The sequence below is a fragment of the Saccoglossus kowalevskii genome, chromosome 6, assembly GCF_978046115.1.
Source record: "Saccoglossus kowalevskii chromosome 6, keSacKowa6.1, whole genome shotgun sequence".
Classification (NCBI taxonomy): domain Eukaryota; kingdom Metazoa; phylum Hemichordata; class Enteropneusta; family Harrimaniidae; genus Saccoglossus; species Saccoglossus kowalevskii.
The window spans coordinates 34,365,123-34,390,273 of record NC_140646.1 but is presented as its reverse complement, the minus strand read 5'-3'; the positions used below and the strand labels follow the sequence as shown (position 1 = coordinate 34,390,273).

The window sequence follows — 25,151 nt, the reverse complement described above, 5'->3', positions numbered from 1 at the left end:
GCTCAAGGCAAACCGCCGACCACTAGATTTAGATAACGCCCTCTAACTCACAACCTGACTTTTCTAATAGGTCAAAGGTCGTCATTTTTTTTTTTTAACACCATCTTTGAAAGTTCGCATGTCTGTCTGATGTTGAATCCCATTCCCATTATTGCTATCCCATTCCATAATAGTTAGCTTTAATAATTATTATGTGGCTGTTGAAAAGTACCAAGAATGACGGTAGGTGTATTTTCACATGTTTCCATCATTACAGTGTTTTCAGAGGCATAATCAATTTCAGCGCCAAATTCGAACCGTGTTAAACATGGTCTTATAATTTGGTGAAATATGAATTTCTCATTTGAAATTCGTAGTTTGGATGATATTTAACAAATGATCAATTCCTGGGACAAGAGAACATAGATAAATCAAATCCCCCAACCATAAACAAACGCCTCATATTTTTCACACATTACAGCGAGTCTCAGAAGTATTGGGCAGCCAATTTGCAAACTTGCTTGCGAATTGGCTCACTGCTTGGGTTTGCAAATTGGCTGCCCCAATACTTCTGAGACGTGCTGTAACGGGTTAAAAATATGGTTGCCTGATCTCTCAGTTCACTACCATAACAACAAAAGTGCACAGAATTATCTTACGATTATCTTCATTTGCAGGTCGTGAATTTTATATCTTAGTTGGGAAAGAGTATGTGATTGGCAGGAAAGGTATTCATCACTTTTATTGTATCTTGCTAAAATGCCCTCAAACTAAAATTACGAATGATATTGTTTAAATTTTACTGAATTTGTTAATAATGATTGATTAGAGTTGCCAAATAATGCATATTTGATGTTTCTGGAAACAGTTTAAAAAATACTGTGGAGGTAAGCAGGTTATTTTAGTTCATTTTGTTATTTTATAAGTTATTTCATAAGTTATCGCTAAAATATGTAGCAAAAATATAGATTTGTTGCTGGTCAGGGCGTGCATCAGTTGACTGGTCTCAGCTAAAATATTGGGAAAATGAAAGAGAAGACAAAAAACGATGCGTTACTACATCATTTTAAAACAACTTTGGAGCAGAAATAAAATTATTGTTTAAAGTACAGACATAAAAAACGACATCCAAGTTAATTTTTGACTCCCATGTGCGAAGCACAAAATGGGAGTCTTTGCAGTTAGTGTGTCTGTATGTGTGTGTGTATGTGTGTATGTGTGTATGTGTGTGTGTGTGTATGTGTGTCCGACTGTTCCACTGCTATCTCAAGAACCATACATCGGTTTTTGATGAAACTTGGTGCATAGATGCTCTGGGCCAATGCGCAGATTTGATTAGGTTTTGGTAAAAATCCATGCTCGTTAATTACCTAATTTGCATGATAATTAGCTAATTTTTAGCTGTTCTATGACTGTTCCACTGATATCTAAAGAACCACTCATTGGATTTTGATGAAACTTGGTACATAGATGCTCTGAACATATGCGCAGATTTGATTAGTTTTTGGTAAAAATCCGTGCATATTAATTACCTAATTTGCATGATAATTAGCTATTTTTTAGTGGTTCCATGACTGTTCCACTGATATCTAAACAACCACTCATTGGATTTTGATGAAACTTAATACATAGATTTTCTGAACTAATGCTAGGTTTTGATTAGTTTTTGGTAATAATCCGTGGATACTAATTACCTAATTTGCATAATGATTAGTCAATTTTTGGTTTTTCCACTGATATCTCAAGTACTAATCATCACATTTCAATGAAACTTGGTACATAAATGTCATATGACACTGCACAGACCTGATAGTTTTTATGGTAATATCAGTACATGTAATTACCTAATTTGCATAATTAATTAATTTTCAGCTTTTGATATAAGTAGTGAGCATTACATTTCAATGAAACTTGGTACTTACATACTCAAGGACTATGCAGAGATTGATTGTTTCGGATAAATATTTGTGCATATTAATCACCTAATTTGCATAATTAGTTAATTTTCAGCTTTTCCACAGGTATCTCAAGTACTAATCATCGCATTTCAATGAAACTTGGTACATAGATCCTTTAGGACTATGCAGAGACTTGATTAGTTTCAGGGTAAATAATTGTGCATATTAATTACCTAATTTGCATAATTAATTTTCAGCTTTTCTACTGATATCTAAAGTACTAATCATCACATTTCAATGAATCTAAAATTATGCAGAGACCCAATTAGTTTTTGGTAAATATTTGTGCATATTAATCACCTAATTTGCATAATTAACCAATTTCCAACTTTCACACTGATATCTCAGGTACTCCCGTAAAAACCCTCAAATAAGAGCCACTTTGTAACACTTTCATTTCTGGGTGGTGCTTATTTGAGGTAACATGTTGACAACCCTGTAGCCAGTGGCTCTTAAACCAGGGTCATCAAATTTTTTCATTGTGAAATAGGGAAGGGGATAGGCAAACACACGCACAACCAAAACAGACAAGTAAATATTAATGATGTATCATTGCAATTAATTTATTCTGTAAAAATACTGTTATGGGAATAACAAATGTCAAATAAATACGACGATTCGACGTTTCATCGACAATGTGTAGCAATGCCTGAAGTCACGTTTCACTGACAATGCGTAGCGATGCCTGAAGTCGGATTTGGTAGCACTCTCAGTGTCTGACCCAACACTCGAATCACTTGTACAATTGTTTACCAAGTTTGGTACGGCAAACTTTTTTCTTGAAAACTGGGAATAACTTGCGTGGCTGTGGCTGGCGTGGTGGTTGATTTGGTGACAATATAAAATAGTTTCGGATAGAATTGATCTGACCAGCAGCGACAGGAGAGGACATACTTGCAAAGGAAGCATGGAACGAATGATAAAAATGATGCCCAATCACTTGTATTTATGGCAAAAACAATAAATAAAAACACGTTTTTCTATAGATTTGTACAGCTTGGGTACTTGGGCATTGTTTTAATTGCGCTAGACGTCTGACAGTACAGCTTTGGTTTATATTTCCTGTTTCATAATCAAGCCAGCTTATAATGATATTCACGTACTTCACAGTCCACGCAAACAGGGTCAAACTATAGCCCCACCCCTATATAACCAAATACGAAACGATACCGAGAAAGTAACAATTACATGTATTAAAAATAATTTCCTGTGACCCATCGGAGAGACGAAATCATTCACGAAAGCCCAGGCCTGTTACAAGGCATTTTCTGATTGGTACAAGTTCAGATTATTTTCAATTCTCACAAATAGCTAATTTAAATATTTGGGTCAGGCGGGTCACGTAGACTTCACTTTGCTGTAAGACAAGTTGATCGCACAAGTTTGTGGAACAAATCCATTCGACTTCAATTTTGATTATTTTCGGCAAGAGAGTCCTCTCCAAACTAATGCCAGTTATTTTGTTACTTCCCTGAACATTTTGTCTCGAATCATCCAAAAACGAACGTCTCAAATAAAATGCAAAAAATAACCCAAAATCACGATCAGCGAGAGTGGGCTGCGTAATCATTACATTCTCACAGTCGGAGCTACGTCACGATCCCTCAAACGTTGCCATGACCGGATTAACACCTCTGTTTTCCCCCACGCTAACCAAATTCCCCCCACGCTAAGGAAAAAATCTTTTGTTTTCTGCTGACTTCCTGTTCCGGTCCGTCTGTGAGAATGTATTTTCGATACCTCCGATTTACCGATAAAGGCGTTCTAAAATCGTGACGTTCTTTACTTGGTTATAAAGACAACATTGACAATGAATATCTCAACGTGTCCTTCGGTGTTTCGGCAAAAAACATACTAGTAGTTACTATGAATAGTTTGTGAATTGGTCGATTGTGTGTCAGAAATATAAAATGGACAAGTTGACAGTCACATTCACGCTCTCAGTGCATTTCTTTCATCTATCATTCTTCCGTTCTCAATTACACAGGACATCAGGCAAGTTATGGGGATAATCTTTATTTGTCTCACACATTCTGTGCGGCAATAAACAATGCAGGTGGAAGTGAGGCACGATAAGCTCGATGTCTGCCTGATTGTAAACAACCGGGTGGCTGGCACTTATTTCTGGGTTCTTATTGACAAAACCTCTGAACTCTTGGTGGCTCTTAATGGAGGGTCAAATGTAACAAATTTTCACTGAGTGGCTCTTAATTGAGGGTGTCGCTTATTTGCGGGTTTTTACGGTAATCATCACATATCAATGAATGTTTATACATGGATGCTGTAGGACAATAGACAGACCTGGATAATTTAGGGTTAAAATCTGTACATATTTATTACCCAATTTGCATAATTAACCAATTTTAAGCTTTCACACTGATATCTAAAGTACTAATTTCCATTTTAATGAAACTTAGTACAAAGATGCTCTAGGACAATGTACAAACCTAATTAGTTTGGGGTAAAACTCTGTTCATATTATTTCCCCAATTAGCATAATAATTCATAATTTTTTGGTTCTAATCACATTTCAATTAAACTTGGTACATAGAGTTTTTGTTACATTGCGCAGACCTCATTAGTTTTACAATCAAATCTGTTCATGTTAATTTTCTGATTTGCATAATTAGTTTTCAGCTAAGTAATTTCAAATTATATTTAATGTGTCTCCAATACTCTCAGCACATGGGAGTTCTTTCTAAGCTTTCTTTGATTCTAATAAATATACAAGTACTAGTCATTAACCTACATAGAAGAGAGAAATGAAATCAAAAATGACAACATAGAAATTCATCATTTTGGGCTGATTTGCATTAATAGCTGTAATTTTCAATCTTTTTTCTCAGATTTTTAGTAAAACTTTTTTTGACTTTAGTCAATTTAGTGTCAATTTGCAACGAAAAGGTGACTATATGAACCTTAGTTTTCACATTGCATTTTATGTGATTTGTAGGCTCACTTTGCCTATGCAATTGTGTCAGAAACGATATTTTGGTAAGATTTTGTCATCATTATGTGGTTATATTTAAAAAAAAAAATGTTGAAAATCAGTTATCACTTTAAGTAGAAAAATATTCCCAAAATATCGATACATGTATGTTGGGTTACCGAAAACGCAGGATTTGTTTTACTAGTATTTTGCCTTATCACCAATGCTGAGAATTATGTACAGTTCTCAGTTTACAACTTCCTTTCCATTCACAATTAAAAAAAATCTTTTTAATATGTTCTCAGATTGTTGCATATTGATCCAGAATGACCAATCCATTAGCAGAAAGCATTCAGTACTTTCTGTTACTCACTCGGAAGCTAATTTGGTAAGTGGTGTATATTGTTGTTTGTGATGATTTTTTCGTAAATTGTCCTGTGATACCTAGCCTGGAACCGTGACTATGAAGTGATTTTTTTTTTTTAACCAGTCACATGTACAAAGACAAGCTACTCTGACGATGAAAGATTGTTCCAAGTATGGTACATTTCTAAATGGATGTAAAGTAGACAGTGGATCGTCTAATACATTGAAGCATGGTGACATCATTGTATTTGGTTCCCTCAAGTCAAACGAATGGAAGTACGTACAGCATACATTCCCTAACAGCAGTTGTTGCTAACCATTATATTTCCCTCCCAGCCACATGTTTTCACTTATTTTTGACGAGTTGATTGTAAAATATAGGAAAAAAGGTATATTCGCTGGATTTTATTTTCACTGAATCATCCCTTCAGCAAAAATCGTGAAATTAAAGTAAATTCTAAGCGTAAATAAAGTGTTTTACACTACCCTAAATATCAGTTGGACATTCAGTCAGCTGAATGCCATGTTGGTTTACAACATTGGCAGCTACTTGTAACACACACACAATGTGACTTGCGTTATTCAGAAATGTTGTGGCCGGTGTATTATCAGCACCCATGAGTGGTTTAGTTAATTAATTGTAGTTGCTGCATTATTTTCAGAGTTTGTTACCGACCATTGATTGTCTGTAGCTCCTGCTTGGATAGCACCGAAAAGAAGTTTGTGAAATCGAAGCTGGTTAAACTTGGCGGCCATATGGTCAACGAGTGGACAAAAGACACTACATTGCTTATTATGAGTAAACTCAATGTCACTGTTAAGGTACAATGTATCAATACATTCATGTACTTGATCCCTTCACCTCTTGACCTATAAAGTCAAAGGTCACCATGCATCCCAGAGAAACCCATATTGAGAAATTATTACGCATATATTATATTTATAACAGATCTTAGACACAAATGCCTACTGAAATATCGTTAAGAACAAATAAAGCCATATATACTATTTCATTCACTCCTATCATCGTATCCATGGTTATCAATATAACAATGATATTTGGAACAGTAGACATGATGACGATGAATGAAAAACTAAGGGGGACGTGGTTCTTTCACTCTCATTAGATTCTCTGCACCCATTCTCATCTAAGGTTGATTTTTTTTTATTTCACTATACAAACTCTAAATTTGCTGATAGTCTTTGATGTTTTGAGTATCCTGTATCCTCGGGGGCGGACATCCGGGCATTTTCACCGCTTGGCAAACCTGGCGGTGAAAACAAAGGCCAAAAACTCGCAGAAAACGGTACTTTGGGATGGTTGTTGAGACTCCCCTGAACAGTGTAACAAGATTAGCCCTATGTGTGTAGCATATATAAGTTTGGTTGTTCAGGATTACTTCAAAGTTGAGTTTGTGTTGTTTTCTCGAATTTTCACCGGCTCGACCGGCGTTCCACAGTAGCGCGCACAGAGCCCATAGAAATGCATGTACAGTGGTGCGCGTCTTAGCAACGTGGAGCGTCTTGTGACGTAGCTCCGCCCCCGACGATAGTGGCTGTGGGAAGACACTAAGTGTTGGACAATTTTTCTTACAGGTTATAACCGCTCTCATACTCTGCCATCCGATAGTCACTCCACAATATTTGGTGAACTTAATTGACGCTATGGAAGGCAAAGCAGACATGCCTACTCCTAAAAAGTGAGTAGAAAGTATTTAAAAGTATTGTAAATGCATTAATTATTAATAGGTTTTTAATTTTGTGGATAATCTATAATCTTCTAAATCATATTCACATGAATGTGTAAAATAACAATAGAACTTATTGTTTTCCTGCCAAATTCTTGAACTTAAAATCCTATAAATATACTCTGAATAGTGAGAAATAAATGCCAGTGAAGATACAGTAATTGATTGTATTGAATGTTTGCATAACTGTTGTAATGTCATAACCCATAAATTTATGCAAATTTAACTTAAACCATGCAGGTTTCTTCCAGTCTTAGTTGATGCTGCGATCAAGAATGATGATGTCTCATTTGCAGCTGATGAAAGACGAAAACAAATATTTAAGAATAAGACTTTTATTTTCCTGACACAAAAACAGTTCAAGAGATTGAACTTGACAGTGAGTTTTGGTGGAGGCAAGGCTATTCTGATGGAGGAAGGGAGTGATGACGACGATGATGATATTCTTGTCACAGACAATACTTGTGTAATGTCTGCTGACCCTCAAGATAGTTCACAAAAGCTATCCCAGAATGCCAAGGACTGGATTTCACATGTCATGGACTACCTTAAAAAGTAATTTGTCTTGTGTTACTATGATTTGTTAGCTGGGGTCTATTTTTGTTTATTTTCTGATAGCTGAATATCTCTCCATTATCAAATTTATTTTCAATTCTTTCACTGATTGAATAATTCAAATTTAAACCTACTACCGTATTTATCCGGGTAAGAGCCCATGGTCCTGAACATGGTAAATTGACAAAAAATGGAGGTGGGCCTATGCTCGAACAGCTTCTGCAAAAAAAACACGAAAATTCATGAAAATTAACAACATGCAGATCGAACTGCAGCAGGGAATAGAATGGCAAAAGAAAACATGAGATGGAAATAAATGAACAATATGCAACATTAGAAGTAAAACAAAAATAATTTATTGCTTATAATGTGATAAATAAACCAGAAATAATAGAAATCAACAGTAAGGAATCATTTGAATTAGAATGTTTCCTATAAAAAAAAAACCATTACGTGTTAACTCAAAATGAACTAAAATGTCAGGCGTTAAAATTATTTCCAGTTTTTACAAATACCAGATCAACTGTCATACAAGATCAATAATAATTTACCTGAAAAATTACGAAAGTTCATAGTTGTTTGAAAAAAAATTCTCAGTTCTCTATTTGTACGTTCTTTGCCATCTTCGTCAATGTCAAAACTCTCAAAGCCCAAGTCAGTGTCACTGTTGCCGTCGAACAAAATTCCTACAGTTTTGTCCTGAAAAAAAACTTGAAAAATAAATGTAAATTTTGTAAACAGCAGTGAATGCACTGCCCTGAAGGCAGAACGGAAATTACCTATTTCGCGTTCACCCATTTACGCGATCAGCATTTATTTTTCAAGAATCACAACAGACTGTAAGGAAGTCAACTGTTAACACAACAAACAAATAATAGGTTTTTGTTATTTATTTATTACAAATGTAGAAAAAGACCTCAATTTCTTTATTGTATCAAAATTGGGGGATGGGCATTTGCCCAAGCATGGGTTCTTACCCGGATAAATACAGTAAATATATTTTGTTTTTACGGTTATCAGTTTTAATTACAATCTTTTTAGGGGTGGGCTATTTGAAAAATGATGAGAGAAATAGTTTTTGACTACCTAGGAACATATAGCAATTTGCCTATCTGAGCAACACTTTTACTTATGTCAATTAATTTTTTTTTTTTTTGGAGGCTCTTGAAAGCCTTCCATTTCGCTATGTAGCTCTTATATTTAATGTGGTGAAAAATTATTTGTGCATGCTGGATTTGTTCCGGAGCAGAACTTAAACTGCACATGGCAATGAACTTCTCGTTACTGATATAGGATTTTACAGAGTGTATATGATTTATTACTTCCCATAAATATATTTTGCACACATCACATCGTCTCTTGTACTAATAATTATGTTGCATTTATATTATTTTTGTATAATGATGTCTGTTTGCAGCCATAATCTAAGAGCCATTCAAGATGCAGAGTTGGGTCTAGCTGTTCTGCACTGTTCCTGTCAATTTCATTGCAATCCCAATATCTCACAAGGTAATTACTGAGGTAACTTTCAACGAGTTGACAATTTAGCAGTTTGGCGATTTTTATTGCAAGGTTTGGTTTTGCAGCATTGTGCTGTTTAGTTGGTAGTGATAGGATTATACACACTGTTATCATGTTATAGATGTCAGTATGCTAAGCATTGTGCATGCTCAGTAACAAACCAGCTTAGTCTGTTATTCAGTCAAATTGCATGTGTTTTTTGTTTTTTCTACATATTATGTTTTTTTTTATACCTCTGTTAGTTTGCAAAACATTAGATGTAGTATTTTCTAAATCACAAAATTTTACCCATCAGAAACCGCTTGGACAAGGTCTGAAGAGCAAGGACTTGTTTGATTTTTGTGTGTTGGATCCATCTTTCTGATCAAATTTGGCTGCCTGGTATTATTTTTTCTATATGACAGGGTGATTTCAACCAAACATTGCAAACATTGGGTCGCAGCCACACATTTTAAACTTTTGAGATCTAATTTAAGATGTTTTTTGGTGGTCATTTTGTTTTTACTATAATCCTACCTGTTTCTCCAAATCAACATTTAGTACTGTTTCAAACCTTTACTGCTACCCTTAAATTTGCATTCCTACTTTGTATTATAAGCAGAACATCTCCCACTAGTTATTTGAATCACCATGAAAAAAAATTATAAATTCAGTTGATATTGCAATCAAACACTGAAGCTAGTCTGGTGTAGACTTGCATACAGTTCCTTGTTTATTTGTTGTTTTCTCAATAAAATAAAATGTGAGAGTGTAAATTGTGAAAGTCGGGTTACTGCACAGAAAACTAGGGACTTGTGACCCTTGCAATGAGTGTTTCAATGACATCACAGATTGGCGTGATTTACTCAAAATTTTGACCTTAACGCTGATTGGTGGAATATTAATGAACCTGTCAATCATTGCATCACACACTGAACTCGAACCGGTGACAATCATCACCGGGGTCGCAAGAGGGCGTCTGCAAGGCTCGCAAGTCCTTTTTTTTTTTTGTACGGTAACCTGACTTTCGCGGTAACTTGGCTTTCGCCTTTTACACTCCCACAACATTTTATTTTATTGAGAAAACAACAAATAAACAAGTAGCTACCGATATATGCAAGTCTAGTTTTTGGTGGTCTAATTTTCATTGTTGTAATCACTTGCGCACTTCCCGTAATTAAGAAGGTTTTTTAAATTTGATTTCATGATTCTGTCGGATAAGATTTCTTATGAACTGAACAAAATTTAAATCCCTTACAGAGATCAGTGAGATGTTTTCTACAGATTATACAAAGACGGAATGTAACTTAGTCTTGGTCACTCCATATGATTACAAAAAGTCAAGTCACTTAAATTATTTATTGAACAGGACTAGATTGTTTACAATGACTTGTTTACTCTTGTGTTCTCTTCAGCGGGTGTGAATCTTCTCCAGCCTCTGCCGTCACAAACACTGGGTACACAAGAAATTTTAGCAGCGGATACGGAAACATCACAGGTTTTCACGCAACACAGAACGCAAAACATTCTGTCAAGAAGTTCTTTTGCCATTCCCTCCACCAGTGAAAGTCAGATAGCGAGTAAACGGTTGAGAGTAAAAGAAGAAAGGGTGTCTGGTAATCAAGAGTCGTTAAATCAGCGGACGACTGGTGTGAGTTTAGAGGGAGGGACTGATATTTCAAGATTACCTGAAACTCCAGAGTCCAAAGGAAACAAAATGAAAGCTGGTGCAAGGAAAAGGTTAGAATGATTGATGATGTCAAATCAACAGTACTGATAATGTATTTGTTGTATGCAAATCTATTGTGTCCTATGGTCAATGTTTACAGTTTTGGTTGTGTCTAGTTTGTAATTACAGATTTCTGTTAATATTCAATAATTGATGTGTGTCGTAGTCCACATCTTTCAAGATTATGTCAAAACCGCTGTGATGTGTTGACTCAGGAACACACAAAACATCAAAGAAACCAGAGAGCTTTCAAGTTTAACTTCTCGTTTATCCGCCATTTTCAGTTACACCAATGGCACTACTTTTTACATATCAATACACTTGGGTGATCAGGTGACATATAACACCATTACTAAAGTTTGTATTCTGACGCATGCAATAAAATAGTCCCAAAAAACGTCACAACCACTTTGACAGGTGTCTATATAATAAAATAAAATACAAATGTCTTTCAGGGAAAGAGAGGTTGATACAGGAACGGCTGATGAGGTTGGTGTGAGCAGTATTAAACAGGAACCTCTATTGTATGATTTGTCAGAAATTCAGTCCAGCACATCAGAGAGCAATTTACAGAAACTGACAGCTCCCAGAAAAATAACTACAATGGTTGAGGAAGAAGTTGTGAGACAAAGTCCGAGAAAGCGTGCGAGAATAGCTGAAAATCAACCTACAATTTCAGAAACTCTGCAAAAAGCAGCGGTTGAGGAAAAACTTTTGAGGAAAAGTCCTAGAAAAGTAAACAAGGAGTTGGTCACTATAAGTACGCCAACTAAAAGTTGGCAAATAGAGAGTCACTCTAAAAAGCGAGATGATGAGATTTGTGATGGGAATACTGGGACGAAAACTCTTTTAAAACAAGAAAGAAATAACCACAATGAAGATGCGGCTGCCACCAGTAAAAGAAAGAGGCTGGATATCTCTGATGATGACGACGAGGGCCTATGGAGGAAAAGACCAAATATAAAACAGGTTTGATATTATTTTTTCAGCAGTTCTTAGAAGAGATACTTTACTATTGCAGGCATGAGTGTAAGCTTCTATTGTTTTAGTTTGTTGATTGGACGGATGTTATGATAATTTTGTGATTTTCCCAATGCATTAAACCATACTCTATCAAAACCATATCATTCAAAACTTAGTTCAGGTTTAGTTTATTTATTTTTTGGTTATAGGGAGTACCTTGTAGGAGTAATTTTCAAGAAATTCCCTTGTCAACTATGTGTTAGCCCTCAGTGATAGAGGGACTGTGGTTAGCCATGTCCTTCCTTGATTTATCAAGATTGGGCTAAAATAGCTGAAGCTAATTTGAACTCAACAGATTTCTGTTTGTTAAAGTATCGCAGTTACCACCATTTTCAACATGAGTTCTGTGCACCTTTGAACATTTTTTTTGTAATCCACACCAAAATTACCTCTGTAGTTCCAAATGTTAACACATAAAATGGTGGAATATGTAAACAGTACCTCGGAAGCTGGCTATGCATATGTAAACATTACTTAGGTAGCTGGCTATGCACATGTAAACAGCCCCTAGACAGCTGGCTATGCACATGTAAACAGCACCTACACAGCTGGATATGCACATGTAAACAGTACCTACACAGCTGAATATGTACATGTAAACAGTACCTAGACAGCTGGTTATGGACATGTAAACAGTACCTAAACAGCTGGTTATGCACATGTAAACAGTACCTAAACAGCTGGTTATGCACATGTAAACAGTACCTCGGAAGCTGGCTATGCATATGTAAACATTACTTAGGTAGCTGGCTATGCACATGTAAACAGTACCTAAACAGCTGGTTATGCACATGTAAACAGCCCCTAGACAGCTGGCTATGCATATGCAAACAGCACCTAGACAGCTGGTTATGTACATGTAAACAGCCCCTAGACAGCTGGCTATGCATATGCAAACAGCACCTAGACAGCTGGTTATGTACATGTAAACAGCCCCTAGACAGCTGGCTATGCATATGCAAACAGCCCCTAGACAGCTGGCTATGCATATGCAAACAGCCCCTAGACAGCTGGCTTGCATATGCAAACAGCCCCTAGACAGCTGGCTATGCATATGCAAACAGCCCCTAGGCAGCTGACTATGCATATGCAAACAGCCCCTAGGCAGCTGGCTATGCATATATAAACAACATCTACAGCGAGCTATGCTGCTTAAAAATTCCTTTTTTGACAACTAAAAACTAATTTTCCAGTTATTTGCATGCTATAAATAATGTAAGAGACATATCACCATGGATTCACTTGTTTGGTACCATGGCAATTAATTTTATCAGTATTACATACAACCATTGTTATTGTAGGAAGTGGTCCAAGCTACAAGTGAAGACCATTTACTTGATGACGACCAAAGGCAGCCATTCACTGGTGATATTCCACAAGGTTTTATAACAACACTCAAATCAATCAAGGTATAAACTGTATTAATAGATACTCCTTGCTTATGGTGGTGAAGCCTTCTGCATTCATGACCCCTAAAGGTCACACATCCTGGCACTTATGTCAGGGTCCAAAAACAGATACAATTTCCACTATAATACCGTAATTTCTACCATGTTTAAACTATTTTTTACATTTCAATAACAAATTCTGTAATAATTTGTTTTGGGAAAATTAATCAAGAAGTATGCAGTTGATAGTGAATTTGTTCTCCAAGCAAGTATTAGTATGCACACGGCCGTTAGGTGTCTCATGCATGTCACTCACATCCCATCCTTGTTGCCAACAAATGCTGAAAATTGATAATCACTGAACTTATTTCAAACATTGCAAATTTATGAACCAGTATTTGTGCCTTCATTAGTGATATTATAATTGGTTCATTCCAATTTATTCTACCACACTAATTAACACTATCCTCGGAAATGTGAAATTGTGAGCACTCATTCTCTTTCTATTCTAAAATTTGATTTGGTGAATTCGAAAATTATTTTAACATTGGGCGGTTAGGTGTGAATACTTTGAGTTTGATGTGCCAAGGGTAGACATTTAACACTGGTGTTTGGATATACTGGATACTGGACGGAATGTTACCTACCACTTGATATTATGACATCACACTATTGTGTATCTATTCACAGAAACTGAAGTGTTAATTTTGTAATTCCTACACTTGTGTCTGGATGTGTGCATGGTGTTCGTGATCACAGTTAACACACTGTCATTAAAAAGTTATTTGTGTATATCAGACTTCACAAACTGTTACACCAGTCAACTGTGAATGATATTATGAACCTTTGTGTGATTCATATCATCAACTCCACCAGGGTTCCTGCATTTAAAGTTGTATTCCCACTTTGTAGATCTGTAGGAACTGCCCACTGACCCGCCTACAGCTTTAGATTTTGTATTATTCATAAGAAATTTTATGCAAGAGAATCCTGAAATCAATTTACAATTCCCTGCTAATATAAAGTAGACTCTGTCAATTACATCACTGTCCCTCTAGGGACTGTGATTACACCAATTTTTTGTGTTTGATTTGGTAATTAGACAGAACAATCTTCAGTGTAAGCTAGCTACAATATTTGTTGCCATAGCAACTGATTTTATCATTTTCAATGGTGATCACAATCAGTGTAGATGTTTTACATATAATACCTCCTATGTTAGAAGATCCAGGCCCTCAGCAGGTTTATGTTTTATAACTGAATTGAAATACTACAGTTTATACTTTATTAATAGGAAAGGTGATTAAGTTTATTGCTGGATGAATAATTGAATTTCAAAATTTGATTTTTTTATTTTCAGGGTCAATTTTTAGTGAAGACAAACACCGAGTACCAGAGAGAGGAAGATCAACCAAGCAAACTCATTGAATTGGAAGAAAAATCTTTGGTTGTAAGGCGGCCAAGACCACAAAATAAAACACCAGTTGAGGGTGATAAAGGTGTGAAGAATTTCAAGAAATTCAGAAAAGTATGTTTTAAAAACGTGCAGAATCACATACACAATCACATTGATATTCAGGAAAAAATATATACAAACAAAATTTTTGTTTGATACCATTTTGAAAATATTGATCAAATGAATGATCAGTGAAAAGCAACTTTTATCACATTTTACTAAATAAACCTGCATAATTTCAACTAATTTATCGAACAAAATCATACAAAAATACAGTAAATAAAAATGATGCTTCACAGTTTTGGTTGGAAATATTACTCAAAAAACTTAGTCACTTAAAACATGGTTACTCTTAGTAACCATGTTTAAAACTATACCAGTATTGTAGAATGATTGATTTTCACTTCCAATTAAATTTCACAGAAGAGGTGGGTGAATATTAAAGAAATTCTATGATTTGCATTTTATTCATGACAAATCCATGACAATAAATTACGAAAACTTGTCGCGTTTTTTGGAGAAAATTAATTTGGGTTAAAATAGTCATACAGTCATACACGACTTTTATCATGGCTGACTTTCCAACTTGATTTTCAAATTTCTGAATATGCAATTTAAATTTAATTTTGTTAGAAATGTGAAATGAACAAGTTCTAGAATTTGTCTAAGAATAGCCTTTGTAATCAAGTAGTCGATTGGTTGTCATTGTCATTTCATTGTTATTATCACTATCAATCCTCAAGTTTAATCCATGATTGCTTAGGATGGTATTCACACATTTACACCTACATACTTGTTACATAATGGTAGGAACACCTCAAAACCATACTGCTAATTGTTATTCACTTAGGGGATTTTGCTAAATAATGTGTGTTTCTTCTGTTATCAATAAATTAGCCTTAAAGGATCAGACCCGAAAGAAAAAAAAGGTTTTTTTGCACCCCCTAACCCTAACCCTAATTTTACCCCTATTCTTCAGTGCTACACAATTTAATTGTACATGCACTCCTAAGGATGCCTATATTTATCGAGAGGAGACATGTACTATTGAATTAGATGGCTGGGATGAGGGTTAGAGCATGGTTTAGTAACCATGGTTAGAGTTAGGGGTGGGGTGCAAGAGGAACTCTTTCGAAATTGATGCTTACATCCTGAAAAAAATTCTGACAAAAAACTGCTACCAGATACGTGCCAATTTTAGTCTGATGACCAGAAATAAAGATAATGTTCTGGTTTTGTATTTTAAAAAATCTTTAATCATAGTTTAGTTTTATCCACACTATTTGGTATGTCCATGCAACGACATTATCTGTCTTCTGTCTATGCGAATTGGGGACATTTCGCCCAATTACCACTTCGCCCGATTACCTGTTCGCCTGATTACCTGTTCGCCCGATTACCTGTTCGCCCGATTACCTGTTTGCCCGATTGCCATTTCGCCCGCTTACCAGTTCGCCTGATTCCTCGTATGTTTGGTATTTACGTGTAGTCAAAACAAGATAACGTAGAAGTCGAAATTTGTTTTTATAAGGTGACGAATGTGAAGTTTACAACGGGGTTGTAACGTAATTTTATGCCATTGCGGCCATCTTGTGTGGGTCATACTATTTATGTATCGGGAGGAAACAATGAGTTGAGGGACTGTCACACCTTTTTGTTTGATGGTGGTAGTTCCTTTAGTAAAACTTTATTTTTCCTTTAATATTAGCATTTTTTGGTAACTTGACACAGTAAAACACAAAGCTACAACAATTCAACAAATTCAGTTGAGGAAAAACTTTTGAAATATTTTACTAGTATTGTGTTTGTTTTCCCCAGTTTCACTTCCAATATTGCATGAACTTTTTGTTTCCTGGAAGGGGGGAGCAATGAAAGTAAAGATATAATGCATAATTTACATTTACATTACATTTATTTATTTACCCTCGAATAAAAATAAAGTAGCACACCAGGTGCTAATACAATCGAGCAATATAAAAACACACACTGTACAAGACAATTTACATCTTTGATTCTTTTTTTAAAAATAATGTAATAATAATTTTATTATTCAGTGATAAAATGTCTTGAAAAAAATAGAATTATTTATATTAATTATATACTATACAATGTTGTGCATAAAATGCGCGGATTGAAATTATTCTGCCAACGAAACCACTGTGAAAGTATTTTATTCAAACACCGATGGTGAAACAAGTGAAAAATCTGTGTATGACGGCCGATGCATACCTGTAACATCGGTAAATCGAGCGAAAAGGAAAACGGGCAAACTGGTAATCAGGCGAAGGAGTTCGGGCAAAGTGGATTTCGGGCGAAGTGACTGTACCCCGTCTATGCAACTACAGATTTCTTTTTGGGTCTTATAAAGCAGGTGTTAAATATCATTATGCAAATATGGCCAGCTCTTTGGCACCTCTATATTGTCATATTCAACAATAACATTGTTATGTAAATTAGACTATTGATATAATGGAATGCACTCTTTGACTGTTGTCATTTGCAGTGTGGTTATCCAGGAATGACTCAAAGCTTGCCAAGGATCATTGGTGGTACTGACTTAGTGGCGCACAGTAATAAGCCAGAGAGGGAAGTAGAGGAATGGTTCAAAGGTCAAGTACAGGTGAGATCTTCATGCAGCATGAATTATGGTGAACATGTATTTCATCGATATATATATATATATATATATATATATATATATATATGTATGTATGTATCAATGCCACTTACTTGGCAGGTTGATGAACAAGTCACTGTTGAATATGCACATATTTTTTTTTCCAGATCTGAAAATCCTAAGTGGGGCTTTTTCACGATTTTCATCATAAATTAAACAACTGAGCATGCTCAGAATAAATATTTAGGTTAGATAGTAATGCTAGGGTTTTCAGTGACATCATGACCTTGATCTGAATCAGTGACAGAAATGGACCACAATCTGGTTTTTGTTTGGTATTATGAAAAATTAATGCTGAAATCTTGAAAAAAAGTGGTCAGGAATGTTGTATATTATATCTTTAAACTGTAAAAATTGCATTCCATTATAAAGAGCCATCACTGAAATATTGGTTCACAAAGTTGAAGATCAGTGAAAACACTTTGCAGTTACTGTTTATAAATCTTGGCTTCAGTTGTCAGCAGCTAGTGGATAAATGGGTCATACCATTACGAATCTCAGTAGAAACTGTAGAGGGGGGTCAGGGCTACATTTTAATGGGAATTATAGTGGTGATACTGAAACAAACCCAGGTCCTGGTTTTAAAGACCTGCATTAACAAAGAAGTCAAGTTGTTATTAAAGTTCATCAAGGTTTAATCAGATTTATGCATGCAGTTTCTTCAGCATGTATACATGTATGAAACAGTTTGGTTGCGTCAATGGCAGTTTTCAGTTATCAGTACAATACTAAATTAAAGGAAATCACTTTATGATGAGTTGTGCCCACATAGAGTACATATTAATTCACCTGTTTGCAGATGTTCCATGTATATTAACATGAGTATTTTATAATTTAATGACGGGGAATGTGACATTCATGTCTTGTTTTGATGAGAAAAATGGGATTATATCGCATGTGAAATGAATAGACTATGAGTGATGTACTGACAGCATCTGTCTAGCGTTAATGTTCTTTACGTAACAGGTTGACAGCCAGCAGGATAAATCCGATAATGTAGCTGATGATCTGTTTAACTGGCAGCCAAAGGGAAAGAAAGCCAGAAAACGATGATACAGTGCTTGCAAGGTTTGTTGCTATTTCCGTTCTTACTTGATTCAATATTGTGATTAGTTTATGAATAAAAGGTTAATGATGATTCAGTAAAAGGGCTGAGCATTTCAAATTGCCATAGCAACCAGTGACTATCCCATAATGCTTTTCAGTATTATGTCATCGATGCAAGACCAATCAGATGTTGAGTACAGCAAGCAATACATTATACTGTGATCAAAAGTAAACATATTCTATCTCAAAATGTGGATAGTAATATTGAAACTTTGATCCACATTGTGCGAGTGTGTGAGTGAGTGTAGTATAGTCCAGTGTTGCCATGGTGAAAGCAGTGATCCTAAAGTTTTCAAGCTGAAACCTTTCACAGTAAATGTTATAATTGATCCACTGTAGTTCGATAATAAAGATGTAATATGATATTTTTGTTTCTGCTATATTTTTCCAGATATCGTCTTTTCTATTCTCAAGTGACAGTTATGTGATGAAGATATTAAACACATTTAATATTGCTACAGTTTTGCTGCATATTGCTGAGATCATCAATCTGTTGTGTCACATGACGAGTCATCATTTTTGCCACAAGGATTTGATTTAAAACAAATTGTCGCATTGTTCTAGTGAAATCAATTTCATTCATTTGACGTAATTTCCCAGAATGCATTACATTGAAATTCAGGCCACACTATCAATGAATCATCTCTTTTTGGAGCTACCACCTGAAATTGTTCTTGGTCAAAGATGGGAGTTCACATGTCTTGGAACTGCATCAGAATACATGTGGACTTCCATAAAATATTTCTCATGACAATGCCTTCACATTTGATTAATTACTATTTTCCTGATCATAGATATTTTATATAAAATGCAATAAAATTGAGTAGAAAAAGTATTTTTTCATTGGTGTATGACAATGTATATAAGAGTTGCACATTTAAATAAAGACAACCCTGGATGTGAATCTCATATTTTGGCATACAGGAAGTGAGATTATTTCTGAGCAAGTAAGTATCACACCATTACTAGTTGTTGGTTCTTATTATTTTTACTAAACCTGTGATATCATTAAGGAACAGTCAATTTCTGAGTCTTTATTATGCCATAATATCTTGACAGCAACCACCATGTTTCAGAATAATTTGCTGCCAAACAAGATTGAAAATTGTTTTTTTCCCTCCTCTGGTGGAAATCTTTGTGTATACAGAAATAAATAGTTTAGACCATGTGACAGATTATGCTCTTATTCTGAGTTTAACCTTTTCACCACCAGTTTCCTTTATCACAAAATAGTCTTGCTTATAGTAAAAAAATAGTCAAATATTTTGAGTGAAAATTGACTCAAATTATGATTCATTTCCAGACTTATTGAAGATTATAAGAAAAAAAAGTGCAGATAAATTTGGGTGAGAAAGTCTGGTGGTGAAAAGGTTAAACATAGAATTCATACCATGTTTAAGACACTAAATATCATTAATTCTCTCTTGCTTGACAGACGGCCAGCCAGCTGACTGAATCAAAAGTTGGAAAAGAGTAGGTTGGAACTGGTGGATGGGCTTAGTCAACTCGCTCAATGAGGTTTGTTTTATTTTGTCATCAGGAGAAACTAATTAGTGAAAATCTTCCTGTATCCAAAATGAGAGGTTAATGATGATTTAGTAAAAGGGCTGAGCATTTCAAATTGCCATGGCAACCAGTGACTATCCCATAATGCTTTTCTGTATGATGTCATCTATGCAAGACCAATCAGATGTTGAGTACAGCAAGCAATACATTATACTGTGATCAAAAGTAAACATATTCTATCTCTAAATGTGGATAGTAATATTGAAACTTTGATCCACATTGTGAGGGAGTGTCTGAGAGTGTGTAGTATAGTCCAGTGTTGCCATGGTGAATGCAGTGATCCTAAAGTTTTCAAGCTGAAACCTTTCATTGAAGTAATCATATTTACCAGATACTGTCAATGTTTTATTTCTTAATTTTAGTCCATCTTGTTTTTTGTGTTCTTTGTTTCTTTGACTGTAAGGTTCGAAAAAAGTATTTTATTGTAATGCTTAAAATTTCTCCGGGGGTCTTAAAACGATATCAGTGAGCAAACAGACTTAAATACAAGATGAAATATAAGCAAAAAAATGGAAAATAAACTTCAACTGCAATATGATGGAAAAACAGAAATGAACAAATGAATATAATATCACTGGGATTATTATCAATATCGTCGTAGTTTCTGAGAAGTTGTATTTGCCTTCATCATGATAGGGATGTAAATTATATTTGAAATAACTAATAGATAACATTTTTGTTACAGACTGACTACTAGTGGAATCAATCAGATCATATAGCTATAACAAGGTGAGATGGCCAAGATTGCTTGCAAGGTTTGTTTCTGTTTTTTACTGATTGATTTTACTTTTCAGTTCAGTTTCAGTTCACTTATTTGGTGAAAACCTTCCTGTATCCGAATGAGAGGTTAATGATGATTTAGTAAAAGGGCTGAGCATTTCAAATTGCCATGGCAACCAGTGACTATCCCATAATGCTTTTCTGTATGATGTCATCTATGCAAGACCAATCAGATGTTGAGTACAGCAAGCAATACATTATACTTGTGATCAAAAGTAAACATATTCTATCTCTAAATGTGGATAGTAATATTGAAACTTTGATCCACATTGTGTGTGTGTGTGTGTGTAAGTGAGAGTGTAGTATAGTCCTGTGTTGCCATGGTGAATGCAGTGATCCTAAAGTTTTCAAGCTGAAACCTTTCGTAGTAGTAGTAATATTTTTTTGTTCAGTTCATCAGGCAGACACTACATCACTATTTATTTTATTTTATTCACAGTCATCCCATCTTAGGTGTGTCCCATCATTGGTATCCATTTGTAAGTATTGCAGGTAAATATACTAGTAGTCTGATGTGATATAAAGAAGATGAGTGTAAAGAACTTCATTTTCACTTGGATTTTATTAGTCCCTGTTTGAACTGTCTTATATCAGAACCCAATGGACCAAATCTGTTCATTCTTTGCATGTGCCTCGTACTTTATCTGGGACATATGCACATGCAGTGGTTTACTGATTCAATCGAAGATTTTTTTTTTTGTGGTATATCAATTGTCAGTTTTTGTTCAAATTTGGTATGTACATTGCATGTCCATGACAATTTGTTTTGAAATCAGATCAAAGATGGCTGACTGGTGGTCATCTTGCTTTTTGACCATACTACTTTATCTTCAAGGCTGTGGTCCATTTTCATTCATATGTGGCTCATATATATCATATATATTGGAATACATGTCCAAGTCAGTTTGTTTTGAAATCAGATCAAAGATGGCTGACTGGTGGCCATCTTGCTTTTTGACCATACTACTTTATCTTCAAGGCTGTGGTCCATTTTCATTCATATGTGGCTCATATATATCATACATATTGGAATACATGTCCAAGTCAGTTTGTTTCATGATCAGATCAAAGATGGCCGACTGGCATCCATCTTATTTTTAGCTCCGCTGTTGACTTTGTCGGGCAGAGCTTATCATGAGTGATTGTATGTCGTCATTCGGTGTCAACATGTTATCGTCCGTGTCAACTTTTTACTTTTTCGACTTTTGGTTGAAAATCAGGTAGACCTTTCTCAGATTTGTTCATTTTGTGATGATATCTTAAATTCTCTAATTTTAATGAATATTTTTGGTAAAAGGTGATATTTTCGACTTCTTGTTGAAAACCGCAAGTCTGATTGCTTTGATATTATACATAAAGGTACCTCGGGTAGACCTCTCTCAGATTTGTTCATTTTCTAATGATATTTTCAGTTCTTTAATTGAAACGTGCATTGCTGACAGCGGAGCTATCTCAGCCGAGAGGCTGCTTGTTTGTCAAAATGTGGTATCTTAGACAGGATCTGTCAGTTCTCAAATTTTATACAAACATTATACATATTGAGATACATGTCCATGATTTGTTTCATATCTCTGTACATGATCCTGGACAAATGAAATTCAGTTTGGATAGGAAAAATGTATGAATATCATATCCTGTTTAATTTCTGACCATATATTACTAATTTTGGAATAGTTCAATACATCTAATTTCCGTTGACCAGCAAATTATTAACTAGGCTTTTGGTGCATATTAACATGAATAACATTTCCCCTAATTCCAATGGGGACTGTCATTGCTGAAAGGTGAATCAGTGAAAACAAATTCCGGTTAAAATAAAGTGTTGTACAGTGGCTGTCTCCATTCCTGTTACCGGTAGCGACAGTCTGAATTATCACAGTGACACAAAATGTGCATTTTTTTTTTTTTGAATAATGATTCCTCTGCTAAATTATTTGAAACTATATCTAGTCAAACCACTCGAGATAATTCATTAAAATGAATTCATTTATATGTTGATTAGAACATTTTTTTTTTATGAATCACCAACTTATACATCTGACATATTTGTCCTGAAAATAATGATAGTATGGTTGCACCAAAAACAGTTGTGAGTTGATTAAAATTAAGCAAGTTTCATTTGAGGAAATTAAATTAAATTTGACAAAAAGGTATGCCAATCAGCAAAAATATTGCTGAAAGGATGGTCTTGGGACTTCCTAAAAGTGGTAGCTAAGATAGGTTTGTGTATCAAAGTAAAATAAGCTATGAACCAAAATCATTACATGTAGTTACCACACTTGCATTTTGCATCCACATTGTCATCTATAGAGGGCACTCTTCACCTAAAAATGTTTATACATTTTTGCAGAAATGTAAACCGAATAGGCTTAAATGAACATTTCCTTTGATTATATAATTTTCCACACATTCGCAATACAATTATGTTTTTGATGGAACTAAGAACCATTTTCTGCTACTGTCGAAGAGTACACATTTGTTAATGCTCAATATAAGTTTGTTAGTGTATAAGGTTTTCAGACTATGTAGTTATGTGAAGATGATTTCCTAAATATTTTTTATTCTACCTGCTCTTTGTGAAAGGTTGATGATGATACTTGCACATGGGATATGAGCAATCACTATGACAACCCTTCATTGCTTGTGCTTCACAGCATTTTGTACTAGTTCACAGAATGTCTAAGTACTCTGCATAAAGTATACACTGATCTTTTAATTTGTATTCTGTCTATAGTTTTGGTAGATTATCTTGTGGGAAGATCAACATCATTGTCTGTCCATCCATCTAGAAGAGCGTTGTTTCAATTGCAATGATCATTCGTTCTTTAATCTGAAACCTTTCATAAAGACTTTTAAATCAAGATTATGTGCACTTATTGGTACTTGAGTTGTGAAAAATTACTTTTTGTTTTTCAGTGTTTTCTAATTCTCAGGATATCCAGTGTTGATGGTTTTTGATTTCTGAATATTTGTGATCCAGCAATGCCGTGACATCTTGCTAAGTTTAAAAAAATTGCGACTTATTGAATGACCTTGTGAAAATTTTCATGCATTAAAAATGGATTGTTTCATTCTGTCTCTTCAATTAAATATGGTTTGGATATCCCAGGGCGTTGGGGATGTAAACCTGTTTTTGGTACAATTCAAGCAGCGGGTAATTGATATTCATAGGCAGGATTGGTTCAGCGAAATATGTTGCACTGCTAAACTAAGGTCATATTGTAGTTTTAAAACCATGCTTGAACAAGAAAGATATCTTTTTGTAGTCACAGACATGTTCCAGTCATAGATTGCGCATTGAAGGGCAGCGCTATACAGTGTTGGAAATTGATGAAAGTTTTGATTAACTAATGTAGAGGACGAGTAGTATTTTGTTCTTGTTTGCCAATTATTTCACTCGATGAGAAAACAATTAATTCCTGAGTATTTTTGGCATCTTCCCAATTCAGAAAAATATTAGTTTAATGTGCTCAAAATCCGCAAAGGTACTACGTAATCTTGGTAAATTTCTACATAAAGCATTTAAGCTTAGAAGGGAGTTTTCGTTATATATATGTTACAGTGCCTGTGGCCTAAAAGACAAACATTAATAAATACACAATGCAATATGTGTGAACTACATTGTTTTATATGAACTTTCATTTTGATATTGACAAGATTAGTGATGTACAGAGTTTTAATGTGATATTGTAATGGAAATAAAAAAATCTTTAAAAGCAGATTGCCACTACATCATGCATGATGACCATTGCCCTATCAACCTTTAAATGCCACGTCAGCAGATAGTGTTAACCCAACATGGTTAATGCAGGTTTTTGACTCCCGTGTGCGAAGCACAAAAGGGAGTCTTTGCAGTTACCCTGTCACTTTTTTTGTTCCACCGTTATCTCAAGAACCACTAATCAAATTTTGATGAAACTTGGTACATAGATGCTCTGGGATAATGCAGAGTTGATTAGGTTTTGGTAAAAATCTATGAATATTAATTACCTAATTTGCATGATAATTAGCTGTTCCACTGATATCTGAAGAACCACTCATTGGATTTTGATGAAATTTGGCACATGGATGTTCTGAACTAGTGCGCAGATTTGATTAGTTTTGGGTAAAAATCTATGAATATTAATTACCTAATTTGCATGATAATTAACTGACTTTTCCACTCATTGGATTTCAATGAAACTTGGCACATGGATGCTCTGAACTAATGCACAGATTTGATTAGTTTTGGGTAAAAATCTGTTATTATTAATTACCTAATTTACATAATGATTAATCAATTTTCAGCTTTTCCACTGATATCTCAAGTACTAATAACATTTCAATAAAACTTGGTACATAGGTGTCCTATGACACTGCACAGACCCGATGGTTTTTAGGGTAATATCAG

At 34.9% G+C, this 25,151-nt stretch overlaps 1 protein-coding gene and 1 long non-coding RNA gene across 3 annotated transcripts; both read left to right on the top strand.

The window, feature by feature from the left end:
• Nucleotides 1-122: 122 nt before the first annotated feature.
• Nucleotides 123-19,250, top strand: LOC102802226 (nibrin-like). Its single transcript, XM_085500434.1, has 15 exons — nucleotides 123-222; nucleotides 657-707; nucleotides 5,172-5,254; nucleotides 5,357-5,508; nucleotides 5,895-6,054; nucleotides 6,829-6,932; nucleotides 7,221-7,535; nucleotides 8,953-9,044; nucleotides 10,451-10,775; nucleotides 11,220-11,733; nucleotides 13,089-13,196; nucleotides 14,536-14,703; nucleotides 17,135-17,251; nucleotides 18,275-18,376; nucleotides 18,807-19,250. Exons 1-14 carry the CDS (start codon nucleotides 192-194, stop codon nucleotides 18,359-18,361), a joined length of 2,307 nt encoding a protein of 768 aa, XP_085356560.1. The 5' UTR covers nucleotides 123-191; the 3' UTR covers nucleotides 18,362-18,376; nucleotides 18,807-19,250.
• Nucleotides 19,251-19,545: 295 nt separating this feature from the next.
• LOC146742730 (uncharacterized) lies at nucleotides 19,546-24,377 on the top strand. Of its 2 annotated transcripts, none has more exons than XR_014929725.1 (4): nucleotides 19,546-19,933; nucleotides 20,667-20,736; nucleotides 21,201-21,253; nucleotides 23,678-24,377. It is a non-coding gene; the product is annotated as an uncharacterized LOC146742730 (long non-coding RNA). The 2 variants fall into 2 exon arrangements; XR_014929726.1 differs by lacking the exon at nucleotides 23,678-24,377 and adding an exon at nucleotides 23,496-23,618.
• Nucleotides 24,378-25,151: the final 774 nt, after the last annotated feature.